This window comes from Cucurbita pepo, chromosome 5 (assembly GCF_057944985.1).
Source record: "Cucurbita pepo subsp. pepo isolate OVF chromosome 5, ASM5794498v1, whole genome shotgun sequence".
NCBI lineage: Eukaryota > Viridiplantae > Streptophyta > Magnoliopsida > Cucurbitales > Cucurbitaceae > Cucurbita > Cucurbita pepo.
The window spans coordinates 18,763,045-18,787,137 of NC_141802.1; the positions used below are offsets into that span (position 1 = coordinate 18,763,045).

A 24,093-nucleotide genomic window follows, 5' to 3' on the forward strand; every position below is an offset into this window, starting at 1 on the left:
AATTTCACATAATCCCAAACACATTCATTAAGAATAAATTAAAAGGTGGAGTTTTGAGTAGACACGTTAGGTTCATAATTGTGTTTTAAAGGATGCAAAAACGCGTTACCATGAAAACCTCAACTGCTAATCCATCTAATCTCAATAATTATGGAAACTTTAATTAATTCTTTTAATCACATATTAGTACCACTAATTAATCAGCATCATCAATTTGGAGCTGACGTGGAAAGCTCATCCATTTTCTACTAAATTCCATTTTTTTTTTTCCCATTATCGAACCGATTTTATTTTACAATTTCCATTGGGTAGTGAAAAAGATATACAATCCTATTTTCCTATGTATGCTATACTTTTTCTTTATAATATTTTATTGTAAAAAAAGTATTTAAATCTGACTAATGAACCTATTTTCAAGTCCACACTTTTTCTTTTTTCCTTTTATTATTAATCAAGTTGAATATTTTGTTTTTTTTATATAAAGAAATATGAAATTACAATTTTTTTTTTAATGAAAATAATCTTCATTATATAGTTCATCAATATAAATAAAATTTAAAAATTGTTAATATATTTTATTATTTTGTATAAGAAGAAAAAAGAAAAAAGAAAAAAAGAAAAAAAGAAATCGACATGTCGTCCAGCGTTATCATGTCCAGCACGATTTAATGCGGTATGTAGTTCATCAGCAATCGAGTGGCGGTAAGAAAGACGTCGACGTGTACGGTAAAGAATTTGCAGTCGAATCGTAACTATCGAAACCAACCATCGCTATTCGAGCTCCGACGCCTTCGCTTCGGAACATTTTCGTCATTTCCGATTCCATCTCGTTCGGTGTCTGTGATTCTCACACCTCCAGTATTGTATGAACTAAGAAGGTGATCATGGACGCCGCCAAGGAAGAGTTTCTCAAGGAGTTCGGTCGAGATTACGGCTATTCTGGCGCTCCTAAGACAATTGATGAAATTCGAGCCACTGAGTTTAAGCGCCTAGAAGGTAAGATTTCGATCTAGTTTTGAAAAAGTGATCATAGTGGACCATGGAGCTGTTCAATTTGTCGAAATCTTTTATTCTTTACCATTCGTTTTTCTATATTTTAATAATTAAGAGTATGTATTTAATTGGCTTGGAGCGAAACATTCGTATTATTATACTTTTTGTTTACTTCTGCTTTCATCATAACCAAGCATCCAAATTTCGGTAGGTGTTGCATATTTGGACCATGCAGCAGCAACTCTGTATTCCGAGCTACAGATGGAAGCGATCCTTAAAGATCTAACTGCTAATATCTATGGAAATCCTCGTATCCTGCAGTTGAAAGACTCGAGTCCTTTAAGTAATTTCTTCAAATTTAATTCTGAATTGCTCTGGAATGACTTCCCTGATAACATCTGATATAGCTTCAATAAATTACGTTCACTCTAAACCTCGAAAAGCTGTTTGAGATGAATTTTGAAGGTGAATACTTACTTTACTGTGTAAAATTGCACTGCTACTTCAATGCTATAGCCTCTAGGATACTTTCGTTCAAATTCTAGATGTCATGTGGAAAAATGCTTTTCAAAGATGCTTAGCTCTACCTTTTGTCTAGGAATGCATCAAGTACTCTAACTGTAGACATTCAAGATTTGAGCCAGAGAATCTGATTCAGACAGAGGATGCTTAGAGCAGCAGATATTCTATTCATAAACTAAGAAGCATGTTTAAATTCAGTGAAGAAATATTAGGATGGTCAATGTCTTCATACACCTGCTTTCTACTAGTTAATTTTATTCTGTCTGATGAGTGTGTGATTAGTTCATGGTTTTATACTACTTCCTTATCTCACACTGTACTTGAGTTCTTTCTTTTTGGACGGTGCTATGTAAGAGAAATTTGAAGCACTGCGAATCTTAAATCTTCCAAACAGTTATGCGTTGTCTTCTATCGACTCTGCATGTTTCATTATGAAGATCAAGTCTTTGCCGAAGTAGAACCATAGAGATTTTGACACAACCTCTTACAATTCTATCTATCTTTTGAAAAAAATTCCCAAATAGTATTTTTCTCTTTTAATAGAAGTGCTCCAAGTATCTTTTTGTAGAAGGAACTAAAAAATAAAAAAAGCACTCTGACAACCTAAAGCAACAATCTATCAGTTTTGCGCCATGATGGCCATGTAGCACACAATTCAAATAAAACACTTGGTATTGCAGTGTGCTGCACTTGTATCACAACATAGTTGTGGTGCCCATCCTCAGATTTGCGGGCTTGGGATTCTTCATATCTTAAATATCACATCACCTGCCAACCTCGCACTCTCTTCTTTTTTTTTTTTTTTTTTTTTTCTTTCTTTTTAAGAGAAACAACTACATAGGATTTCATCGATGAGATGTAGTTACAAGAACAGAGGAGAGTTCCTAGCCAAAGGAAGTACAAAAAATTCTTCCAATGGGCCATAAGTGTAGCTAAGTCATAGTTTCTAAAGAAACTGGAGTTTTTACACCAAGTTATGACTAAAAAGACTAACGATTAAAATGTGATTGTTCCTCTTTGAGTCCTTGAATATGTGATTGTTCCTCTTGTTCCAAATGAACCAAAGGAATGCCGTCATGAAATTAGCCATAGGAATGCTGTCATGGAATGGAAAAGCTTTGCTTAAGGGAAGCTTCACCCAATAGGCTCTTCTTTTCGGGTTAGAGTTATTTTTACTTTGGACATTTGATGATTAGACTCTAGAAACCTACAATGTTGCATGTATTGGTGACATCAATTTCAATGTTTTTTTGGCTCCCTTTGTTGCATGAATTTATTGCATTAATTTGAAGTTTCTTAAGCTACAGTTAGATAGCCAAAGTGACTCTAGCTTTGCCACTTCTGACATTGTAAGGAATGCTCGCCAACAGGTGTGTGTATTTTAATCCATACACTCTTTAGTTCCTGACCCAAGCACTCTGAATTTTTCTTAATGCAATTATTTCATCTTATTAGATCATATAAGAATTGAATTTCACAGTCGTACACACCTATGAAAAAAATACGTAGGTGGAAATGTTTGGTGGTTCTCATCGTACTAATGAACATCCACATTTTTGGCATTTCATATTTCTTGTTAAGAAAGGTGTTGTGAATGCAGGTCCTTGACTATTTCAAAGCATCTCCTAAAGACTACAAATGCATATTTACTTCTGGTGCAACAGCAGCACTAAAATTAGTTGGCGAAGCTTTCCCATGGAGTCACCAAAGCAGCTTTGTGTACACAATGGAGAATCATAACAGTGTTATTGGAATCAGGGAGTATCCTTATGAGCGATTCTGTCTGATGTTACTTTCATGTGAACAGCTTTAGCCACCTTTGTTTTTATGTTTTGTACACTTCAGGGAATTTTTTGGACGCCATGTTTTGAACATTGTGATTATACTGTTACTAATGGCCATTTCATTGATTTTTCAATATACTCTAGGTAATTGGTTTCATGTTGGCATTTTGAGTGTATCTATCTAATTGGGATGCTTATAGGCCAACTCTCTGTAAGACATGGATATTTTAGAAGCTTTATTTTTCTTTTCTAGTTTTTACTCGAGAGTATTCTTATTATTTGTAGTTTAAAATCCATGAAAATTTTCTTAATTGTTATAAGATATGCTCTTGAACAAGGAGCTCAAGCTTATGCCATAGATATTGAAGATACAGAACGAGATGCATTCACAGGAAATATTGCGTCTGTGCAAGTAACGAAGCACCAATTGCTAAGGAGAAATGAAGCCAAGTTTCTGGCTAAAGATCATACAGGTTTGTCTTTGGTTGTAGCTGGTAACTCATGTTCTACATGTGCAAGCTAAGAGTGATGGGGTTGGGGAGCTGTATGCCTCCTTGTTCAAACTTTGGTGCAATGATCATCACATGACTTTGGTTCCTTTGAGCTGTTAGCCTCCTTCAAACTGGTCTACTTAACTTCCCGAGTTTCTATCAATAAAAGAAAAAAAAAAAAAAACTTCCTAAGTTGAACTCGAGCCACATGATTGCATCAATTTTAAATTCTAGCTCCTATTTGGGCATAATTTGAACTACTTGTTTTCTGTTAACAAATCATTGTATTATGTGAGTTTAATCTTGATCCATCTTGGCTTCGGTTTATTTGAGGTATGGACACTTCTATGCTCATTATACATTTTTGTAGGAGAATTTGATTCATGTTATGACTGATGATGGTAGCATCTATTTTGACTGTGTTTTTGTAACTTATAACTTATCTTATTGTTCACCTCGTGCAGGTAGCGCGTATAATTTGTTTGCCTTCCCTTCAGAGTGCAATTTCTCTGGTTTAAAATTTAGCCTTGAATTGGTGAAGACTGTGAAGGAAGATTCGATTAGATACTCTGATGGCTCTCCATCTTCTAAGTAATTAATGCCCCTACTTCTGTCTTAAGTTTCTAACAGCTTTGATCCACTTCTCATCACGCTATGAAAGCCTACACTTCTAATGTATTTGGCAAACCATGAAATTTGGACTGAATTTATTCAATCTTGTATTTAATTGAGCCAATATAATCAAACACATTCATATGGGATAAAGATGGTTTTGTGCTGTCAATCCTCTATTGATAAATGCTTATTGTTGATCGGATGCAAATACAGAATTGAATCCTTTTGTTCTTTCTGGTTAAGATTATATATTTTTCTTAACAGCTTTCATTTAATATATATGTAACTTTTGTTATTACCGTCTATTCATTGAATTTACATATGTTTGAGGTCTCAACTTGTAGTGGCCACTGGAAGGTTTTAATAGATGCAGCAAAAGGATGTGCGACAGAACCACCAGATTTATCGAAGTATCCTGCTGATTTTGTTGTCATCTCTTTCTATAAGGTGTGTTTGCAATATTTTAGACTTTCATGAAGCCATTACCTTAAGCGTTGTGCTTTGTTAAATATTCTTATTAACTATTTCTTTATATTTTTCTGTACTAGCTGTTTGGGTATCCAACTGGACTTGGAGCTCTCATCGTTCATACTGGTAAGGCTCTCTCTAAGAGCTTTGTAATCTATTTAGTTACTTCATCAGCATGATTGAAGTTTATACACCTGGTTAGTGTTCTAGTATTACTAATGTTTTAAAAAATTAAAGGTGGCCTCAAATCTTGAGGTTTTTTTTTCTCTTAAAAAGGTTAGGCATAAATTTCAAAGTAGTATGAGGATTAAGCCCTCAAATTTAATAAAACAATTATATGAATCATACAAACATACGATCAAGTATATTACATATGTGATCCACTAACGTCTTTTCCATGTTATCTTTTGTGCTACAATGTAGTACTCTTGTTTTTCCTCATTTCTCCTAAGACTCAAATAAAAAGAAATGAGTTGACCTTAGACATTTCCTAAAATTAGTTTATTCTTCTCTCCCTTTTAGAGCTATGTATCATATATTAAAGTTCAACTGTATTAATGTTTGACGGGTTTTAATTGTATCGACTTATACCCTATATTATTGTTGGAAAGGTTTAAGTTATTAACTTCTAATTCTAACTCTTTACTATTTTAATATTGCAGATGCTGCCAAGTTGTTGAAGAAAACTTACTTTAGTGGAGGTTTGTATTCAGCTATGTTAAGTGAAGATCGCTTTCTTTCTTTTCTTTTTTCCTTTGCTACTGGGGTGGTGGGAACAAGAACCTAGAAATTTCATTCCATAGAAAAAAGTTACGAAGAGGGAAACCATCTCTATAAAAGCCCTTAAGTTACAAAAAAAAAAAATGAAAAAACCTTCAGCTGCAGCTCTCTATCATTCAACTGTCCTCTAAACTCAAAATCCCAGCTTGCTTTTCCTCACTTGAGAATCTATCAATAAACTGTCTTCTGCTTAAAGTCGGGTTGCACAACCTGAGAAAAATATTAGACTATCTGCAGGTAGCTAATTGAAGTTGTAACTAAGAATGTTTCAATTTCTTTTACTACATAGGCACGGTTGCAGCTTCAATTGCTGACATTGACTTTGTCAAGCAAAGAGAGGGCATCGAGGAACTCTTTGAAGATGGTACAATCCCATTTCTGAGCATAGCGTCTCTATGCCATGGGTTCAAAATTTTAAATTCTCTAACTATACCTGCAATATCTCGGTATGCAAAATGCATCTTTTAAGATGAATATTTTCTCTATAGATTAATTATTGGTAGAATTCTGTTCATATAACCACGCTCTTTGGCTAAAAATATACAAGATCATATTTTTTCATTCTTGGAACTTTTGTAGTTTGCTGCTTCAAAATTTTTTTTGAGGATTTTATCATGGTTTGACTTGTGCTTCTGAATTTAGGATATAACTGAGTTTTCTACTTTAGCTATCTGAAAAGAAGTATAATAGTATGTTATAATCACTATATTATTCTCAAATTCTTTGCATTTTATCTGTCTGATGTGCCAGTTCCTCCGGTTGACATGTCTGTTGTACTGTAATGTTCTTATTTTGCGCTGTTTTAGATTCTTTTCTTGCTTGCTACTGCTATTATCCTTGTATTTAGTTTCCATTCTATATATCTGTATCTTTCTCAGTAGGGGTATGTATGCATGTTTTGTGTTTCTTTCCATCAAAGCAAAAAATTGATTTGTGTAGGCTATTGTATTACGTCCTTGTGATTAAGAAATTTAACGGGTGACAATAGTACTCATCAGTCGTTAATCTCTCTTCCTTTTTTTTGCTTATTTTTACTTACCTTTAATTGTTTATTTCTACCTTTTATCACCCGATTATTTTATTAAGCATACTTGACATCATTAACTGAAGGCATACCTCATCCCTTGCCACATACTTGAGGAACGTACTTGCGGCTTTGAGACATGAAAACGGAACAAGGGTATGCACTCTCTATGGAAGTTGCTCTTCCAAGGTTAGTCTTACTGCAAAGATTTGGTTGGTTCAAATCTTTCTAAAAATTCCTATATCGTTAGTTTAGAGGTTTTGTATTCGAATAATGTTCGCAACATTATTGTTGCACAAGAACAAAGTTGTGTTAAATCAGTGCTAAACCAACAAGCTTAAGAGCATAGCGTATAATATATTTAATTTTTTATTCATATTCTTAACACTTTTCACTTGTGAGCTTGAAAATTAGAAATTAGTACAAGATTTAACAGTATGAGACAAGAAAAAAGGATACTCAAAAGGCTCAAACTTTGGGCCTCATGCTTTGATTCCATGTTAAATTCTGACTAAACCCAAAAGTTGTTATTTTCATGTAGCAATATGGAAGGATCCAAGATAAACATATACCAAGTCAGCAGATAGGCGTTCAGTTGTGATAAATATTTCCATTTAAATATAATTATTGATTCCTATACAGTCAATATGCGGTAGTCAATAACTTTTGTCTTTGTTATAACTAGTCAAGACAAAACAATCGCCAGGATGGCAGATGGCTACTTTTGTCTTTGTTATAACTAGTCAAGACAAAACAATCGCCAGGATGGCAGATGGCTCAAGTAGGCTAAGTACTGGCATTATATTAGTTCCCATATCTATCCCACCTTCCCAGATGGTTAAGTTTATGATACTATACCCTAGATCAACAGGTAAGGAATGGGTGGCATGCTTTTGATGCCTCAAGCTCGGGCTCAAGCCTAGATAGACCCCGATGATTGAAACATCATAAGATTGAGTTTGATATCAATAATCAGGTTTTCTTAAAACTTTGATCACGCTTGTTGCTTTTCTTGGCAAAGAAGGTGAATCATAAGCTCTCTTCATGTTTGTTGTCCAGAAGGAATAGTACGGTTGCACTAATGGCCATCATTAGCTGTTCCATGCACATTCCAAACGTGGAAGGCTTTGGGACCAGGTGCTTTACCAAAACTGCAACCATGATTAGACTGAAGTTTGGAGTGGTTTATGAAACTACAATAGCTTCTGGGTGTGCATAGTCATTGATGAAACTGCATGGGAGGGACTATCAAATGCACGAGCCTGCAGTAGTTTGAAGCCTCGCAAGAATTTTTAGATACCTTCTAGAAGCAGTTCCCTTCTTTCCACTTGAGGGGGAGGTGTTGGTGACCTTGAGGGTAATGTTAGGCACCCAAATTGTCCGAGGGTTCTAAGAAATGAAAGTCAAATACTCAGGTTAGGTAGAGAGAATATGTCAATGAAAGAAGGAAAGTAGGAAATCAGAGAGGTGTTTGAGGATTGATAAGAGGAGGCGATTACAATTGGGAGTCCTAAGTTGTAGGCTTTCAACTTGATACCTATTAGCATGCTATGAATCGGTTGGAAAGAGAAGGGTACACATAAATTTTCTCAACACTTCTTGGCGTGCATCATCAGAGAGAATGGCATACATGGATTTGATTTCTAAGACTTATTGATAAGATGAGTACTTTAAGGGGGGGAATACTTGGTACTGGTTCTCACCTCAACCTCATTTCTAATTTGGAAACAATTGGAAAAGTCTCTTTAGGTGTCAAATAACTAGTGTGGAATTATAAATCTGAGGTCCAGTATCTGAAGCCGTGATATGATATGAAAATCAAGTCTATATTTGAACAAATCAACCCGTCCATTTTTATGGGTACCTGGAGCGTAATCATTTTCCTTTTGTTCGAATTACATTTAAGCTATTCATATGATTATTTTGCTTCATTACAACAACAAGCTATTTATAAAACATCACGGTTATGCACCATGCCTATGAAGTGATAAGGCGTGGTGCATTATATGATGTGTTAATGATTATGTTGTCCTCACTTTCAATTTTTCTTTTCAACTCTTGGTATCTGCGAGAATTAAAGCTTATAATGTAATTTTTCCTTTCTAGACACTATGTAACAAAATGGGTCCTTTAGTCTCATTCAACTTGAGACGACCGGATGGATCTTGGGTTGGTCATCGCGAAGTGGAAAAACTGGCCTCTTTGTATTCGATTCAGTTAAGGGTAAATTTTTTGTGTTATACTGTTTAAGTTTATGATTTCAATTTTCATTTTAAATGATCGTTAGTTGATTCTTTTTCCTGTTGATTATTCTCAATTGATTTTTCGTCTTTTTTATTTCCTCCTGTGATAAATATGAAGGTCGGTACTTTATTGCAGGCATTCAGCAGATTATGTTGAATTGTATCCAAGCTTATGGCAATCATGTTCACTTTGTATTTGGATTATTTTTTTTTTAAGAAACTTGAATGTATTGTAGAAAAAAGATTGAAAAATAGAGCCTAGGGACAGGGATAGATAGAACCCCCACAAGAAAAGACTAATGGAGAGCTTTCCAACTTCTTTGTATCGTGGACAAGCTGAAGAATTTATTTGTGTCACACACCACCAATAAACAATAAACTGTACATTGCTACAAAAAGAGGCAAAATGTCTTAAAAAATTATACGGTTTCTTTTCAACCAAAGACTCCACATGGTAGCTCAAACAGTCATATACCAAAGCACCATTCCCCTGTTTTTCATTCTCCACGCGGACTGCGCTTCAATCAACCAATCTTTTTCTCAGTTTTGCGAAAATTGATTATTCCATAATTTTTGTGACGAGAAAATTTTCTCATTTGCTTTGGTAGCTACTGACCGTCTCTTCATTTGATTTTCTGTGTAGACAGGATGTTTTTGTAATCCGGGTGCCTGTGCAAAGTATCTTGATCTATCTCATTTGGATCTTGTTACAAATATTGAGGTAAAGCTTTTTGTTTACTTCTATATGTGGGTCATACATGAAAATTTTCACATTTCATTTGCCTATTTGACTTCTACAATTTCTAATGTCCTTCTTAATTGGCTACTTGGTCCAGGCAGGCCATATCTGCTGGGATGATAATGATATAATTAACGGAAAACCATCTGGTGCAGTGAGGGTATCCTTGGGGTACATGTCAACGTATGAAGATGTCAAGGTAAATAATTTATTTTCAGTTCTATTAATTCCTTTGGCCATGTGACATACTTAAAGCATCGTTCCTGGACTAATCTTTTTGGCTTAGGTAACCTTTAATGTTTGTTACCTTGAAAGGACATAATCTGATTTTACATGCTTAGATACATGATAATGATTTCATTTTTGTGTGTTCTCACTTCTTGAACTACTTTGACAACATTTTTGGATGTTCTCTGTCTTATAGCAGAAATTCATTGATTTTGTGACAAGTTCCTTTGTCTCGATGCCAACTCATTCTAGAGATTTACAATTTTGCGGAAGGTCCATCCCTTTCACTGACACAGGTTACTTTTCTATCACTCTCTCAGTTTTAAGCTCGTTAAATTTCATTTAAGTGATTGTTTTTGGTTGGTCTCATGTGTGTATATATATATATATATATATTACCATTTTCATTAATTAACTTATGATATAAATATTTTTAAAAAGTTAGTCCTTTTAAAATGATAAAGCTATTAAATTTCTATTGGCTGACATAAAAATAACATACTACTAATTTTACTTACTAATGTTTTTATTTATATAATAATAAAAACTGGAGAATTCTTTCTATGGAAATTTGATCTCTATCAGGCGATTCCTTGAACTTTTCCCAATTTCTTGATATTGAAAATGGGGTGCTAAAAGTCCCTAAAAAGTTGGAGATAGAGATTATATCCCTCACCTTGCCTCGTACCCTCGTATGGTGCAATCCCTCCTACCATTGATATCTTTTAATGAATGTCTATGCTATGTTTTATGCTTAACACTGTCGAGTGTTCTTTTTCTCTCTTTTTTCACTGTCAAGATGCGGCTTGAACAAGTATTCTTCTGTTTAATCAAATCTATCTATGCTGCTGCATGGTTCGCGGTAAAGTCTCATGATACTGAAATATAGAGCTGGAGGACACGTTGATTATATGTCTATATGTGTTACTGTTGGTGATTACCTCTTCATTTGTTAATTTATCCCAGGTTTTGAGAGCAGATATTCAGCTTTTGGAGTTGACCTCAAGTCTATTACTGTCTATCCAATTAAATCGTGTGCAGGATTCAGCACAGATAGATGGCCGTTAAGCAGTCGAGGTATCCATTTGAAAGAACATTTTTTTTAATCCACAGAGGGAGTACTAGAGCGAGACAGGAAACTAAATTAATGCTCATTATACTGGTTTCCTGAAATAGTGGAACATAAGTTTGTTTAGGGATCTGTGAATTTCACACATCAGGTTCCGAGGTTAGATATGCAACCAATCAACCTGCCCAGTCGTACTTTGGGGGGGGGGGGGGGGGGGGTGGTGTTATTGTTTTGACCTGTTACCGATGGTCTTAATTTTCATGATGGTTCTGTCGATCTTTTTCCTAATTTAGCAATATTTTTTAAATTCTCTCTTTGATTTGAGTAGGGCTTCTTTATGATCGGGAGTGGCTACTTCAAAGCCTGACTGGTGAAACTCTTACACAGAAGAAGGTGAGCTATTCTTCTTCATAAACTTCTTACATGTATTTTTTTAACACGTATGAACACCTCACCATCTCGAGAATGTTGATGGAGAGCAAAAAACAGCATTTGTTTGCTCAAATATTTGCAAATCTCAGTCAAACCCCCAGCTCCGTAGGTCGTACTCTTAGTTCTGTTTAAGTTTTCACGTTCTGCTTAAAATTTTACTGTTACAAGGCTTTTGGATGGTTTTTGATTTAACTGTTCTCCAACATCATATGTTTAATGACCTTTTTTTCTGTGCTGTCTTCTTACTATTTGCACTAAGGACTAAATATAGCGTTCACTGCACCACCCCACTGGATTAGTCAGTTTATCCCTCAAGCATTTTAGAATATATCATATTAGTTATAGTCAAGCTCTACCGTTTCTTGAGGTAGTTACAATTAATATACAGAAAATATGCTCGTAAGGAAAATCTTATTATGGGGTAGGGAGGGGCAGGCATGCTAATATGGAGGGAAAAAGACTTTAATTTTTTCTTTTTTGATGGCTAATCAAATGGCGATTGCATGAAATGGGTATTTATTGAAGTGAATTCAGCTCCAAACACTTGCGGCTCCTTCCAAATTGCCAAAAAGAGTTGAGGCATTTTTAAACTTATCCAAATAGTCCCTGCTTCACCCTTGAACTTGGGGATTTGCATAATTTGAATTAACTAGTAGTAGCACCTCCCGGAATGACCCCAAGCAAAATGAGAAAAACTAACTAATTTCTTACTAATGGCATGGAAAAGTACGCCATAGGTCTGATCTTCCTACATTGACACACATTTTGAGCTACAAGTACTTGAAGTGTAATTGAGAAGGTCACTTTTGGAGTTGGCCCCGAGTATTAAATTGATTTTTCAGTGGTCTCAAAGTATTCTGGGACATACGAAGACATCATTTAATGATTTATTAAAAAAAAAAAAAAAAGTCGATTTGACCAATAGTACAAGTTCTATAATTTAAACAGTTCAAGGATAAAGCAACGTTCCCTAAAATGGAGAAGAGGAAGATCATCGTTCGCCCTGTAACTCGATCTATGATTTGATACAGTCATGGGGATTACTTCTAACTTCAATCAATTATGACTGAAAAGTATGTCACGGGACACTGGAAGTGATTTTATTTGACATGCTAGATCTAGAGAACCTGTGTCCTCGTTACTTCTACTTGAATCTCAAGCACATTGTTAAGGGTTTCACGCCCCCTCTTTTAACTTTGTTTTGAGAAATTCTGACACTGCATAGATAATAGATCTTCATTCTCGTTCAAATATTTATAATTGACTTTTAATTCATCTGATATTGTTCTTAGGTTCCGGAAATGTGTCTTATACATACTTATATCGACCTCAGTCAGGGAATATTGTTTATCAACTCGCCACGTTGCAAAGAGGGACTGCAGATCATCTTGAATTCAAATCCTAGCAATGGAAAGAGAGAAGAAATAAGTTTGCGTGGTCAGATGTGAGTAATACCATGTTGTAGGATTATAAATTGTGTGGCCCTACATTAGTGGAGACAGTTGGAAAATTTTAGAAGTTGCTGCATATACAAGTCCATGTTTATTTTCTGAACTTCTGAGGTTGGAATTAATTGTCATTCTAATGTTTAGATATCAAGTCCAGGGTTATGACAAGGAAGTTGATACTTGGTTTAGTGCTGCTATTGGTCGACCATGTACTTTGTTGCGCCATTTAAGTTCCAGTCATTGTGTCAGCTTGGATGAAAGAGACAGTGTTGGTACCTGTCGAGAATCACGAACTTGCTTGAATTTCTCCAATGAAGCACAGTTCTTGTTGATATCCGAGGAGAGTGTATCAGACCTCAATAACAGATTGAATTCAAGTATGTTATTGATAATTTTATACTTGCAACTACCATGAATCTTTTCTAGTTATTGATAATTATCTGTTCTGTCCTTGTTAAAGTGGTATGCCAGTTTAATACTGTTGAAGATTTTGAATCAGTTGAATGTTATTTAGATGTAGACCTAGCTTCACTAGATTCCAATTTGGGTGATCTTAAGTTGCATTATCTGTAGCAGATGTTGGAAAGGACGTTCGTAGAACATCAGTTCAAGTTAATCCTATGAGGTTCCGGCCAAATCTTGTCATATCTGGTGGCAGACCTTACGCTGAAGATGAGTGGATAAATATTAAAATTGGCAACAAGTTCTTCAGAGTAAGTTCCTTCTCTTCGAAATGTTTGTATGGAAACTAGTAGAATGCTACTGACATTAACCCCGAACCTTGGCAGTCAATCTGTTACTTGCTGCAAATCTTTTTATAAGTGGCATTTTTAGATTCAAACCAAACCACTTTTTATCTGTTAAGCCTACTATGCTACTATTAAATACCCCCATTGAACCCAAAAGCTTAAGCTGGTGGGTTATAGTAAATATAATCTTATATCAATATTTTAACCCTCTTCACTTGTGGTATTAGAGCAGGAGATCTTGATGAGTTCAATAAATTAAATCTTTATTCGATATTTTAACAATTATATAATTAAATTTATCATAACCCGTTATCTTATGCTTTTAGGTTGATTGTAGATTTAACATGATACAAGATCTGGAGATCTAGAGTTTGAAGCCCCATAGTGTCATTTTCTCACCCGTTGATATTGATTTTCACTTGTCTAGACTCACAAAATTTCAAGCCCACAAAAATCTATCAGCTTAAGTTTTTAGCGTTAATTGGTGATTTACCACCATATATGATCATTGTATTTCACCCTGTTTATAAAGTGTATGTTGTTTACATTTCCAGTCTTTAGGTGGATGCAACCGTTGCCAGATGATCAATTTTTCAACCGACGCTGAACAGGTCCTGAAGACAAATGAACCTTTAGCTACTTTAGCATCTTACCGGAGGGTGAAGGTTAGGATTTATTTTTTATTTTTTTTCCTTCCTGGTTCATTGTACAAGTTAAAATCGTAACACGAGGTTAAGGTATTCCATTGAAGCAGGGGAAGATTTTATTTGGGATACTGCTGAGATATGAATGTGAGGCCGAAGAAGGAAACAGCAATAACTCGTGGCTTCAGGTGGGAGAAAGTATAACCCCAGATTCTAAGCAGCTTCGAGACACACATCGTATACATACCGACATGGCAGCGTGTCAAGTAGGGAAGTCTTCTCGCTAAGCATGGCTGAAGATTAGTTGAAGTATTCAGGTGTAGAGAAATCCTAAAAAATAATGCAGTTATCTTGGAGACGGAACAACTCCCTTGGTATTAAAAAAGACACCAATTTGATGGTCATAAAAGATGGACATTTCTCTACAAATATTGGTATTCAACATTCCTCCCTTAATTTCTATTAGAGGAAGATGGCCTGCTCGCCTTCCATCACAAATTCTGACTCTGAACTTCAAGAATAAGGATGACGATGTAAGGCTTTCTTAAACAATGTATTTATTACTATTTTATGTATTATTAAAGGTTTGAATTCACAATAGTATACGAAAATGTTGGCGAATTGTTTAATTTTGATAATGTAAATAATTAGAAAACTTTACAATCAATCCTCAGCCATTGGTTATCATTTATTTGCCTTCAAAATCACTTCTCTTACAAAAGCCAATAAAAAAAGTAGAAACATAAACCAAGTGGGTCGCTATCAAAAATATCTCCTGAGATAACATTGATGTCATTCTGGGAGCATCAAATTCCATTATTCTAATACGAAGTCATTATTTCTTAGTACACAGATTTGAAAAGTCTAGAATCTCAAACCATTATTCAACTCTCTTTCAATTAAATTAGGAATTAAAAAGCTTGGATTCATTGAATGTTAATAAGGGGCTGCTGCTCAATTTTTGGATCATCTCGTCACATGGGGTCGTTGAAATCTATATTAGTTAGCCGCCCCTGTGTCATCCTCCATCATTAAAATAGTGATATGAGTATTTAAAGGTTAATCTTTACAGGGAAACAACAAGTGGGAATCTTAATGTGGTATGAAATTACACGTACGCCAAACAAGATATTGTTTTTTGAAATCTAAGAGAGAGCGATGAGTATAATAAGATTGATTTTGGCATTCGAATCCTATGAAGTTTCATTGCTGTTTCTTCTTTCTAGAAAATCTATGCATCAAACATAGAATTTTAGAATATGTTTTTGATTGATCCTCAGTTCGTACATCAATTATCTTTTAACCTCTAAAGTTTTGTTTTTGGAGTGTTGTGTCGGAGGCAGGTTTTAGTTTAACTAGTGGCTTGACTTCAACATTTACTCATACAACATAGGAGATATTCAACGTCGTTATAACTTAATAACACTCATTTTAAAATTTTTTCTCGATATTTTTGCTATCCTCAACTGATTTCTCAATCCAGTGGTAATAGGGAATGACGATCAGAATTGAGAAGAAGAGAGATAATGGTGATAATGGTGATGGTGATTGTTGAAAGAGGAGAAAGGAAGAGAAGACAGAGAAAAGATGATGGAAAGTCTAATGAATTAGATGCATCATTATATTATATTTCTCAACTAATATAATATTTGTTTTAGTGATCAAACTTTATTAAATATATTACTATCATAATATTTTAACTATCTAAAGTTTTTAAAAGCATTTATTATTTAGATGGGTGGGTCAATGATGAATTTGCGTTATAAAACATGGAAGGGATTGCAAAACAATATTAGTAACATTTTGAGGTAAAGAATTTTTTAGTCATTTTTACGTTCTTTTACAGTGAAGACATGGAATAAATAGTACCATGTTAGAAGCACTTTCTAAGAACTTCGAAACTCCTCGATTGTGTAATAATTCAGCGGCTTATGCTATTATATTGATGAACATTACTTTGTATCTGAAGTTGACCACATTCATATTTGGACCGAACCTTCAAGGTTGACCTTTGGCCATATCCCCGACTCAACTAAACTTTCGAGAGTTTGACCAAGCCTCTATCTGACCCTTGAACGTTTGGCAACCATAGCATCTGACTAAACGTTTGAGGGTTGAACTAAATTTTAACCAAAAATTATTTTTGAGTTGCCAAAGAGGAAAAACATGATTAAGAGACAAAAAGAGTTGTCATGTTTTTGTTAGAGGTAGCTGTCCTGAAGTGATGACCTGGCACCTTTCCCCTAGATTCTTGATTTCCAATTTGAATTGAAGACATTCTAGAAGCTTTGAGTTGGCAATCCAGTTTGAGTAATTTTAACACATCACCTGATCACCGTCTCTTATTCTATGTCCCCCTAAACCCTAAAATATCAAACGCCTAATTTCAAAGTTTTGAATTCTCTTCTAATCTTCCAACCGCCCACACGTTCTCCTCTTCCTTCTTTAAAATTCTTCTAGGATGAATGTGAGTGAGGACAAAGCATGTTGGAAGAATTCATATTGGCCTGTGATGATAGTCTTTACTCTTAGAAGTGAGGAATGAATAACATAACCATGTCGTAGGGGAATGTCGGAGCCATCGGTGACTGAATTTAAATTTTGAATCTTCATCTAAATCTTGGGCATGTGGCATTACATTTTCCTTCTCACGTAGTTTCTCTCTCCTTCATCCCCGTACCTCTCTCTCACAAAAGCATTCTATCGTTAATTGTCGAGTCAGACTATAGCAACTAATTGAGTTCGTCTTTTCCAAGCTGTCGTTTTTTAGGTGGATGATAATGGTTGTAGATGAACTAGAAAGGGTAAGGATAAGATAGTATTTTTAAACAAAAGATTGTTACAGAAAGTACTAAAGGCTACAAGGCACTACATTTCCTCATCTTGTCCTTCAATTGAAAATAATAATTTTGACTTTATTGAAAAATAAAAATTGTTTATAAAATAAAAGAATTGCTTAAAAAGAGATGCATTATTGTTAATCCTAAATATAAAACATTGGTTAGCTAAGAGAGCACCCTAAATAGTGCTGCTTTGTCTGTTCCCTTTTTATGCTTTCTTACATGTGAATTTCAAGTTAATGACAGCGCTATTATGCCATTAAAAAAACATATTTGGTTCTGTTTTTTTTTAATGTAACATACAATCTAGTCGACGTTGAAACATGTGAGATATCATAAGTATTACCACATGTAAATGAGAGAAATATCAAAGATACAAAGTGTGGTTAAAAAGGTTAAAGGATTATAGTTTCCTTCTATCTCTAAAACAAATATATATAAACCCTAAACCCTAAAAATATATATATATATAAACCCTAAACCCTAAAACCCTAAAAAAAGAGTTTTTGTCTTCTTCACTTAGAACAAATTCGGTTAATATCGACAATCCAGTGTCAACCACTAACCTTCCTCTCTTACTGAATACGGTTGCTCGAGACAAATTCTTCTTTGAAGACTCGAATATGAGGGCCAGCGGATAGAACAAGGAGACGATCCGACAATCATACCACTCAAAATACTGGACTTTGCTTTTTTTTTTTTTTTTTTTTTAGGAAGGTTGATTTCTGCGCTTAGAAGCTGTAGTGACCTGGGGGAGCCCAGGGTAGACAATCCTAGGGTAGACAATGAGTGAACTAATGTCAAGTACTTCCTAATCAGTCTCACTAACACAACAAATTGTTCATTCCTTTAATTCCTTCTAGCTCTCGAGAGTCTCTTTGTAGGATACTTGGCCAGTGGTCATCTTCTTTATTTCATACCGATTTTCCTTCTCCCTTGCTTCTAGAGCTAGGGTAATTAGTCCATTCATTCCCGCCCTTCATTTAATGGATCGCTTAGCTCTATTTCTAGATTTTTGAATCTTCATTATTATTTTGTTACTTGAGGTATAAACTAAAAGTGCAAATGTTAAAATATATGGATAAGAAAATGAAATTTTGACCAAAAAGAAGAAGAAGAAGAAGAAGAAGAACTCATTGATTAAGGGTTATTAAAGGAAGAAATTAAACGGAAACATGTTGCCACTTTCCTTAAAGAAACAAAATTTAAAGTAAACAATGCATCAAATCCATAGATGACTTAATAGATTTCCACTCCTAAACTCCAAATCATTCAACATTTTGTTTTTGGGTAAAGAATTGAGTCTTTCAAGAACATGGGGGGCAGAGGGTTTTTGGTATTAGTTTATAAGTTTTGCACTCAAATAAAAAAGACCCCAACTTTTTAAAACCCCACCTCACCTTCCATCGTCACCCTATAAATTTCAATCTCTTCTACTTCCAGCTTCCCAACTACTCTCTCTCTCTCTCTCTCTCTCTCACTTCTTCCTTTTTTTCCCTCTTCTTCACAATTGTTGACAAACATGTTTGGTGAGCCTGAAATCGATGACTATCAGTTCCCCCTTCCAGGGTTTCGATTCCACCCTACCGACGACGAGCTCGTTGGGTTCTATCTCCGACGAAAGGTTGATAAGAAGGCGATGGGGATGGAGCTCATCAAGTCCGTTGATATCTACAAGCATGACCCTTGGGATCTTCCTAGTATGATTCTATTACTCTCTCATCATCAACTTTCACTTTCCTATTATTTACTTATTTCAAAAAAAGATGTAATCTTGCATTTCTTCTTGACATGGGTTTGGTGTAAACATCTGAAAACATGGTGTTTACGTTTACGTGAGATCTCACGTCCGTTGGAAAGAGAAATGAATGGGGTAAAAATCCATTTCTACAAACATGTTTTAAAAACTTACTTTTTTGATAGATTTAATGATGTCTTGGTTAGCCATTAAGGTTATAAGATCTGTTCCAAGGTTTCATAGATTGCTTACTTTTTTCCCCATAATTTTTTATGTTTTCGGATAAATTAAGAAACATTTGAGTTGTCCCACTCGCATTTTTTTAACACAAAACTCTTAATTTAATAGGGTTCTTTCTTTTTTTGTCATCTTCTCTTCATTCATTGAACTTGAGCTCTATGAGCACAATTATAATAATAATAATAATAATAATAATAATAACAACAATAATAAACTCATGAACTGGAAATTGTGTGGAAATTTGTGCAGATGTGAGCAATAATTTGGGAGACAAAGAATGGTATTTGTTTTGCAAAAGAGGAAGAAAATACAAGAACAGTATAAGACCAAATAGGGTTACAGGGTCAGGATTCTGGAAGGCCACTGGCATTGACAAAGCAATCTACTCCCATGGAGGACAAGGAAATGAGTGCATTGGCCTCAAGAAAACCCTCGTTTACTACAAGGGAAATGCTGGAAGAGGCACCAAAACTGAGTGGATGATGCATGAATTTCGCCTGCCTTCTCGCTCTCTTAATACTCCCACACCTTCCATCTTCCCAACAATCAGAAACAATGTCCAAGAAGCTGTAACAAAACTCCTCCTAATTTAATTTGTTCTTTTTTGTTTAGATTTATGTTGTGAAATTTGGTCCGTTTAATTCCAGGAAATCTGGACGTTGTGTCGAATCTTTAAACGAAGCGTTTCATGTGCAAAATATGCACCAAATTGGAGGGAGATTGCAGCAGGCAATGGTGGTTCCATATTTGGAGAAATTAATAATAGCGATGATATGGATGATGAATGTTGTGATAGAGATAGCAATTACATTAGTTTCAGCCCTTCTAATTATGCTGAAAACAAGGCGGTGGCTACTCATCATTGGAACCCATTGATGATGAACTTCAGCGCCATCTCCCAACAGCCTCCTTCTTCTACAACTCTCTCATATTTTGATGGGGATGCCACTGATCTGTTTGGATACAAAGATAGGAAGAAGCTTCAATTCATTAATGATCCTTCATCATCTTTTATGTTGTAAATAAAAAACTCATCTCCCCTCACTTGGATTGTTCTTGGTTTTACAAACTAAGGTCTATCCCTTTTTGACAATAAAATTAGAATGGTGGTTGTAATTAAGTGGAGTTGCAACTCCATCCTTCTCTGCCACAGATTGCCATCAAGAACTGATGACACCATGTTAGGAATACAGGCCGCGCGAGAAGGAACGGGTTCGATCTATGGTTCGTTCGTTGGACCGTTTCAATATTCTGATTCAATGAGTTTTTTCAACATTACCTACCAATTCGTTTCAAAGTCCCAAAACAGGTTACGAGCAAGTGACTCACTTTAGAAAAGAAAACGGGTCACTTGATATGTAATATCTTACCGTCTTTAGGGTTTAGAACCAAAACAGAGACGACTTCAACTTTAATTTCATTTGAAAGTTCAAACGTGTCCGGGACATCACAGTTTTTATATGTTTACTTTGCCATAAACAAAACCCTAATGAAAAAGACATAGTCTTAATTCTCTTTAGTTACATATTACTTACTCCCTCTAATTAAAACTCCTTGTTCTTCCTTAAATTGATGGTCTCAAATAAGACATTGTCTCAAGACTTGTTGACCAAATGACTTTGACTTTCTTTTCATGTTTTTGTCCACCAGCTATTGGATTCTATACCTTTCCCTCCCTTCCCTTCAACAATGTTTTGACCATGAACCAATCAAACTTTAATTTCATTGTTGGACCAGTTGCTAAATCGATAGCATCGTGTAACCACTCCGGCCTACCGCTAATAGATATTATCCATTTTTGCCCATTATGTATCGCCGTCAGTCTCACGACTTTAAAACGCGTCTTCTATGAAGAGGTTTCCACACCCTCATAAAGAATATTTTGTTACTCTCTTCAACCGTTGTGGGATCTCAACGGATAGGTAAATTCTAAAATATGTTATTTTAAAGATTATTAGCATGGCATGAAATTCAACAAATTCAACAATAAAAGTAAAGTAGTAATGATACCCAAAGAGTCAAATATTCAAAACATGGTTTAGTTTAAAATATAAAGTAATGTTTGTAGGATTGAGCCGTTAATGTCTGTAGGATTATAATAAGTATTATCTTTGTTTATTTATTTATTTTATATTGGAGCCGAAGAATAGTACTCGCTATTATTCCACTTTTGAATTGGTTTAGTGTCTATCTTACAAGTCTACGTTGAGAACGAATAATGTTTCCAACCATAAATACGAGTTCTTACCTCGATCTGAGATAAAATTTATTTGAGATTCAAATCATTCTCTAAATAAGATGGATCATATCAAACTTGAATCATTCTAAATATGAACTTGCAAAGGAACTTACTTAAAATAAACTAATGATTTCAATCATTCATCGAGAATTTGTAATAACTTAAGAATAAATGAGGTCCCACTAGAAGCTCTTGATGCATAAATGAAAGTTGATTCCTTCTAACATGACACGAATCGCAGTCTCTTTGACTTGAGTTTAGCTTAGATGATTTGAACAATGTTCTTCACAACCGTTTTAAAATTCATATTATATGATTGAAATGTTGGGAAGAAGGGAGGAATTGCTCCTAGTTTTGAATTGGTTTAATATGTATGTTAGAAGTGTAGATGGAGAAGACATAAGGTGACACTGAAAAGAGGTTAGATGATTCAAGTTTGTGCCCCAACATTGTTGGTTTTAAAAAGTCAAGTCTTTTGTTTCGTCACAGACCATCCTAAGTCAAACCCAAAGACTTGACCTTTCCAAATTTGTGAATCTTTTCACTCTATAAATCAAACGCCCAGCCTCTTGTTCTTCTTCCATAACTCACAACTAACCCACTCTTAATTTTCTTTCTATATCTTCTTCTTCAATTTGATCATGGCTGCTGCTACTACTACTACGGATCTCGACATGGATGATTACCAATTCCCCCTTCCTGGATTCCGCTTCCATCCCACCGATGAAGAGCTCGTCGATTACTACCTCCGTCGGAAGGTCCACAACAAATCCGTTACCCTCGAACTCATCAAACAGATTGATATTTACCGATACAACCCTTGGGATCTTCCTTGTAAGTTGATAGATTACGGTAAATTTAGTTCAAATAAAAGATATTCTGACGTATTGCGAATTTGCAGATATCGGTGGGACGAGCGGAGAGAAAGAGTGGTACGTGTTCGTCAAGAGAGGGAGGAAGTACAAGAACAGCGTGAGACCGAATAGGGTAACGGGGGCGGGGTTTTGGAAGGCGACGGGCATTGACAAGCCAATTTATCCACAAGGAGAACAAGGAAAGGGGTGCATTGGTCTGAAGAAAACCCTAGTTTTTTACAAGGGAAGTGCTGGAAGAGGCGTCAAAACTGAATGGATGATGCATGAGTTTCGTCTTCCTCCAAGCAATGGCTCCAATTCCCACAATTCCCACAATTCCCACAATTCCCACAATTCCCACCTCCCCAAAACCATAATCAATGGTGATCAAGAAGCGGTAAGGGAAAAGAAATTACGTACCATTCAATTCAAAAGCTTAAGCCGATAGATTACGGTATATTGAATAGTTTATTTTGAAGGGTACAGGAGATTTGGACGCTATGTCGTATATTCAAACGGAGTGTTACGTGTCGAAGATATGCACCGAATTGGAAAGAAATGATGAAGACCAAAAGATGTAGTAATAGTGTGGGTGATGAATGTTACGATGAAGATGGAAGAGAAACTTATATAAGTTTTGGGTGTAATTCGTTTAATGGGTTTGAAGAGAAGAAGGCAACAAAAGAAGGAGCAGCTGAAGTGGTAAACCAATCTCCAGCTTCATCGGAGTTCTCCAACTTTGAGGAAGATTGGGATGAACTCAGATCCATTGTGGACTTTGCTTTTGATCCATTTTTCAATAACCCTTCAATTTAGTTATATGTAAATAACACACATACACTACTACTATGGGAATTTGCTTGGTTTATTTGACATGGAACAATCTAGTACATCCCCATTTCATTCCACCAATCCAAACAAAAACATTCACGTATTAACTAAATTAATTAAAACCTTAGTTTAATCGAATATGTTTCATAAATCTCCACATTTTCCCGACATTTAAGTTCGATTCAAGAACAATCTAACAGAATATATATAAAACCCTGCCGCCCAATTGCGTTACAATCTACTTATAAAGAATGCTTCATTCCACTCTCCAACCAACGTGGGGATCTCACGATCCACCCTCCTTGGGGGCCAGCGAGCTCTCCAACCAACGAGGGATCTCACGACCCACCCGCCTTGGGGGCCAGCTTCCTCACTGGCACACCTCTCGATATCTGGCTCTGATACCATTTCTAATAGCCCAAGCTCACCGCTAGCAGATATTGAATATAATATAAAGTATGTAAATGAATTGAAGTTCCACATATATAAAAGGGTTTGGTCAATGGTTGATGAAATTAAAAAAAATGATAACATTTGGAGGCCCTATGAGTTGGATAGGGTGTGGTGGTAGAGTCAAGGCATACATTATAGGTGATCATAATAAATATATTATCTTGGATGGGGTATGGTCAACACATTTGAATAATGTTTGACTTGGCAACATGAATATTTCTGAATATCATTTATGCCAATTTATTGCTTCTTTTTTAATTAATTGATTTAACTATATTTTTATCAATAGTTTGAAAATTCTGGAACATGCTTGTTTCCATCCTAGATTATCTACACTACTAATTAATCAATATTTTTATTTTTAATTTCATTCAAAATTCAAATGCTTTTATTTCAAACTTATTGGCTGGTCAGAAAAATATCTCCAAAAAGATTTTTCCAAATATTTTTATCATCTTCTTCAATTTTTTATTGTTTAGTTTTTTTTTTTTTTTTTTTTTTTTTTTTTTTTTTATAGAAAATAAATAATTATAAAAAAAAACCATCAAATTTAGAAAAAAAAGTACGAGAGATATTGTTCGTTTTCACCGATTATATATTAGAGTCAGCCACCAAGGACGTTGGCCCTCAATGGACCGGATTATGAGATCTCCCATCAATTGGAGAGGG

General features: G+C 35.1%; 2 protein-coding genes and 1 pseudogene across 11 annotated transcripts; all 3 read left to right on the forward strand.

The window, feature by feature from the left end:
* The first annotated feature begins 603 nt into the window (after positions 1-603).
* ABA3 (molybdenum cofactor sulfurase (LOS5) (ABA3)) lies at positions 604-14,896 on the forward strand. 10 transcript variants are annotated; one of them, XM_023677299.2, is made up of 22 exons: positions 614-996; positions 1,205-1,303; positions 2,827-2,885; positions 3,116-3,276; positions 3,621-3,772; positions 4,255-4,381; positions 4,750-4,852; positions 4,954-4,999; positions 5,536-5,574; positions 5,943-6,099; positions 6,764-6,866; positions 8,784-8,900; positions 9,564-9,641; positions 9,757-9,858; positions 10,084-10,183; positions 10,854-10,964; positions 11,285-11,349; positions 12,681-12,832; positions 12,981-13,213; positions 13,410-13,549; positions 14,140-14,250; positions 14,323-14,460. In XM_023677299.2, exons 1-22 carry the CDS (start codon positions 885-887, stop codon positions 14,332-14,334), a joined length of 2,379 nt encoding a protein of 792 aa, XP_023533067.2. In that variant the 5' UTR covers positions 614-884; the 3' UTR covers positions 14,335-14,460. The 10 variants fall into 10 exon arrangements, with proteins under 10 accessions (XP_086979844.1, XP_086979843.1, XP_086979842.1 ...); XM_087123714.1 differs by having other exon boundaries at positions 621-996; positions 2,823-2,885; positions 14,340-14,896; XM_023677295.2 differs by having other exon boundaries at positions 621-996; positions 14,340-14,896.
* A 3,656-nt stretch (positions 14,897-18,552) lies between these two features.
* On the forward strand, positions 18,553-20,515 carry LOC111795169 (transcription factor JUNGBRUNNEN 1-like). The gene is made up of 3 exons (XM_023677445.2): positions 18,553-18,769; positions 19,297-19,616; positions 19,695-20,515. Exons 1-3 carry the CDS (start codon positions 18,592-18,594, stop codon positions 20,067-20,069), a joined length of 873 nt encoding a protein of 290 aa, XP_023533213.2. The 5' UTR covers positions 18,553-18,591; the 3' UTR covers positions 20,070-20,515.
* A 1,412-nt stretch (positions 20,516-21,927) lies between these two features.
* On the forward strand, positions 21,928-22,956 carry LOC111795170 (transcription factor JUNGBRUNNEN 1 pseudogene; annotated as a pseudogene).
* The last annotated feature ends 1,137 nt before the right edge of the window (positions 22,957-24,093 follow it).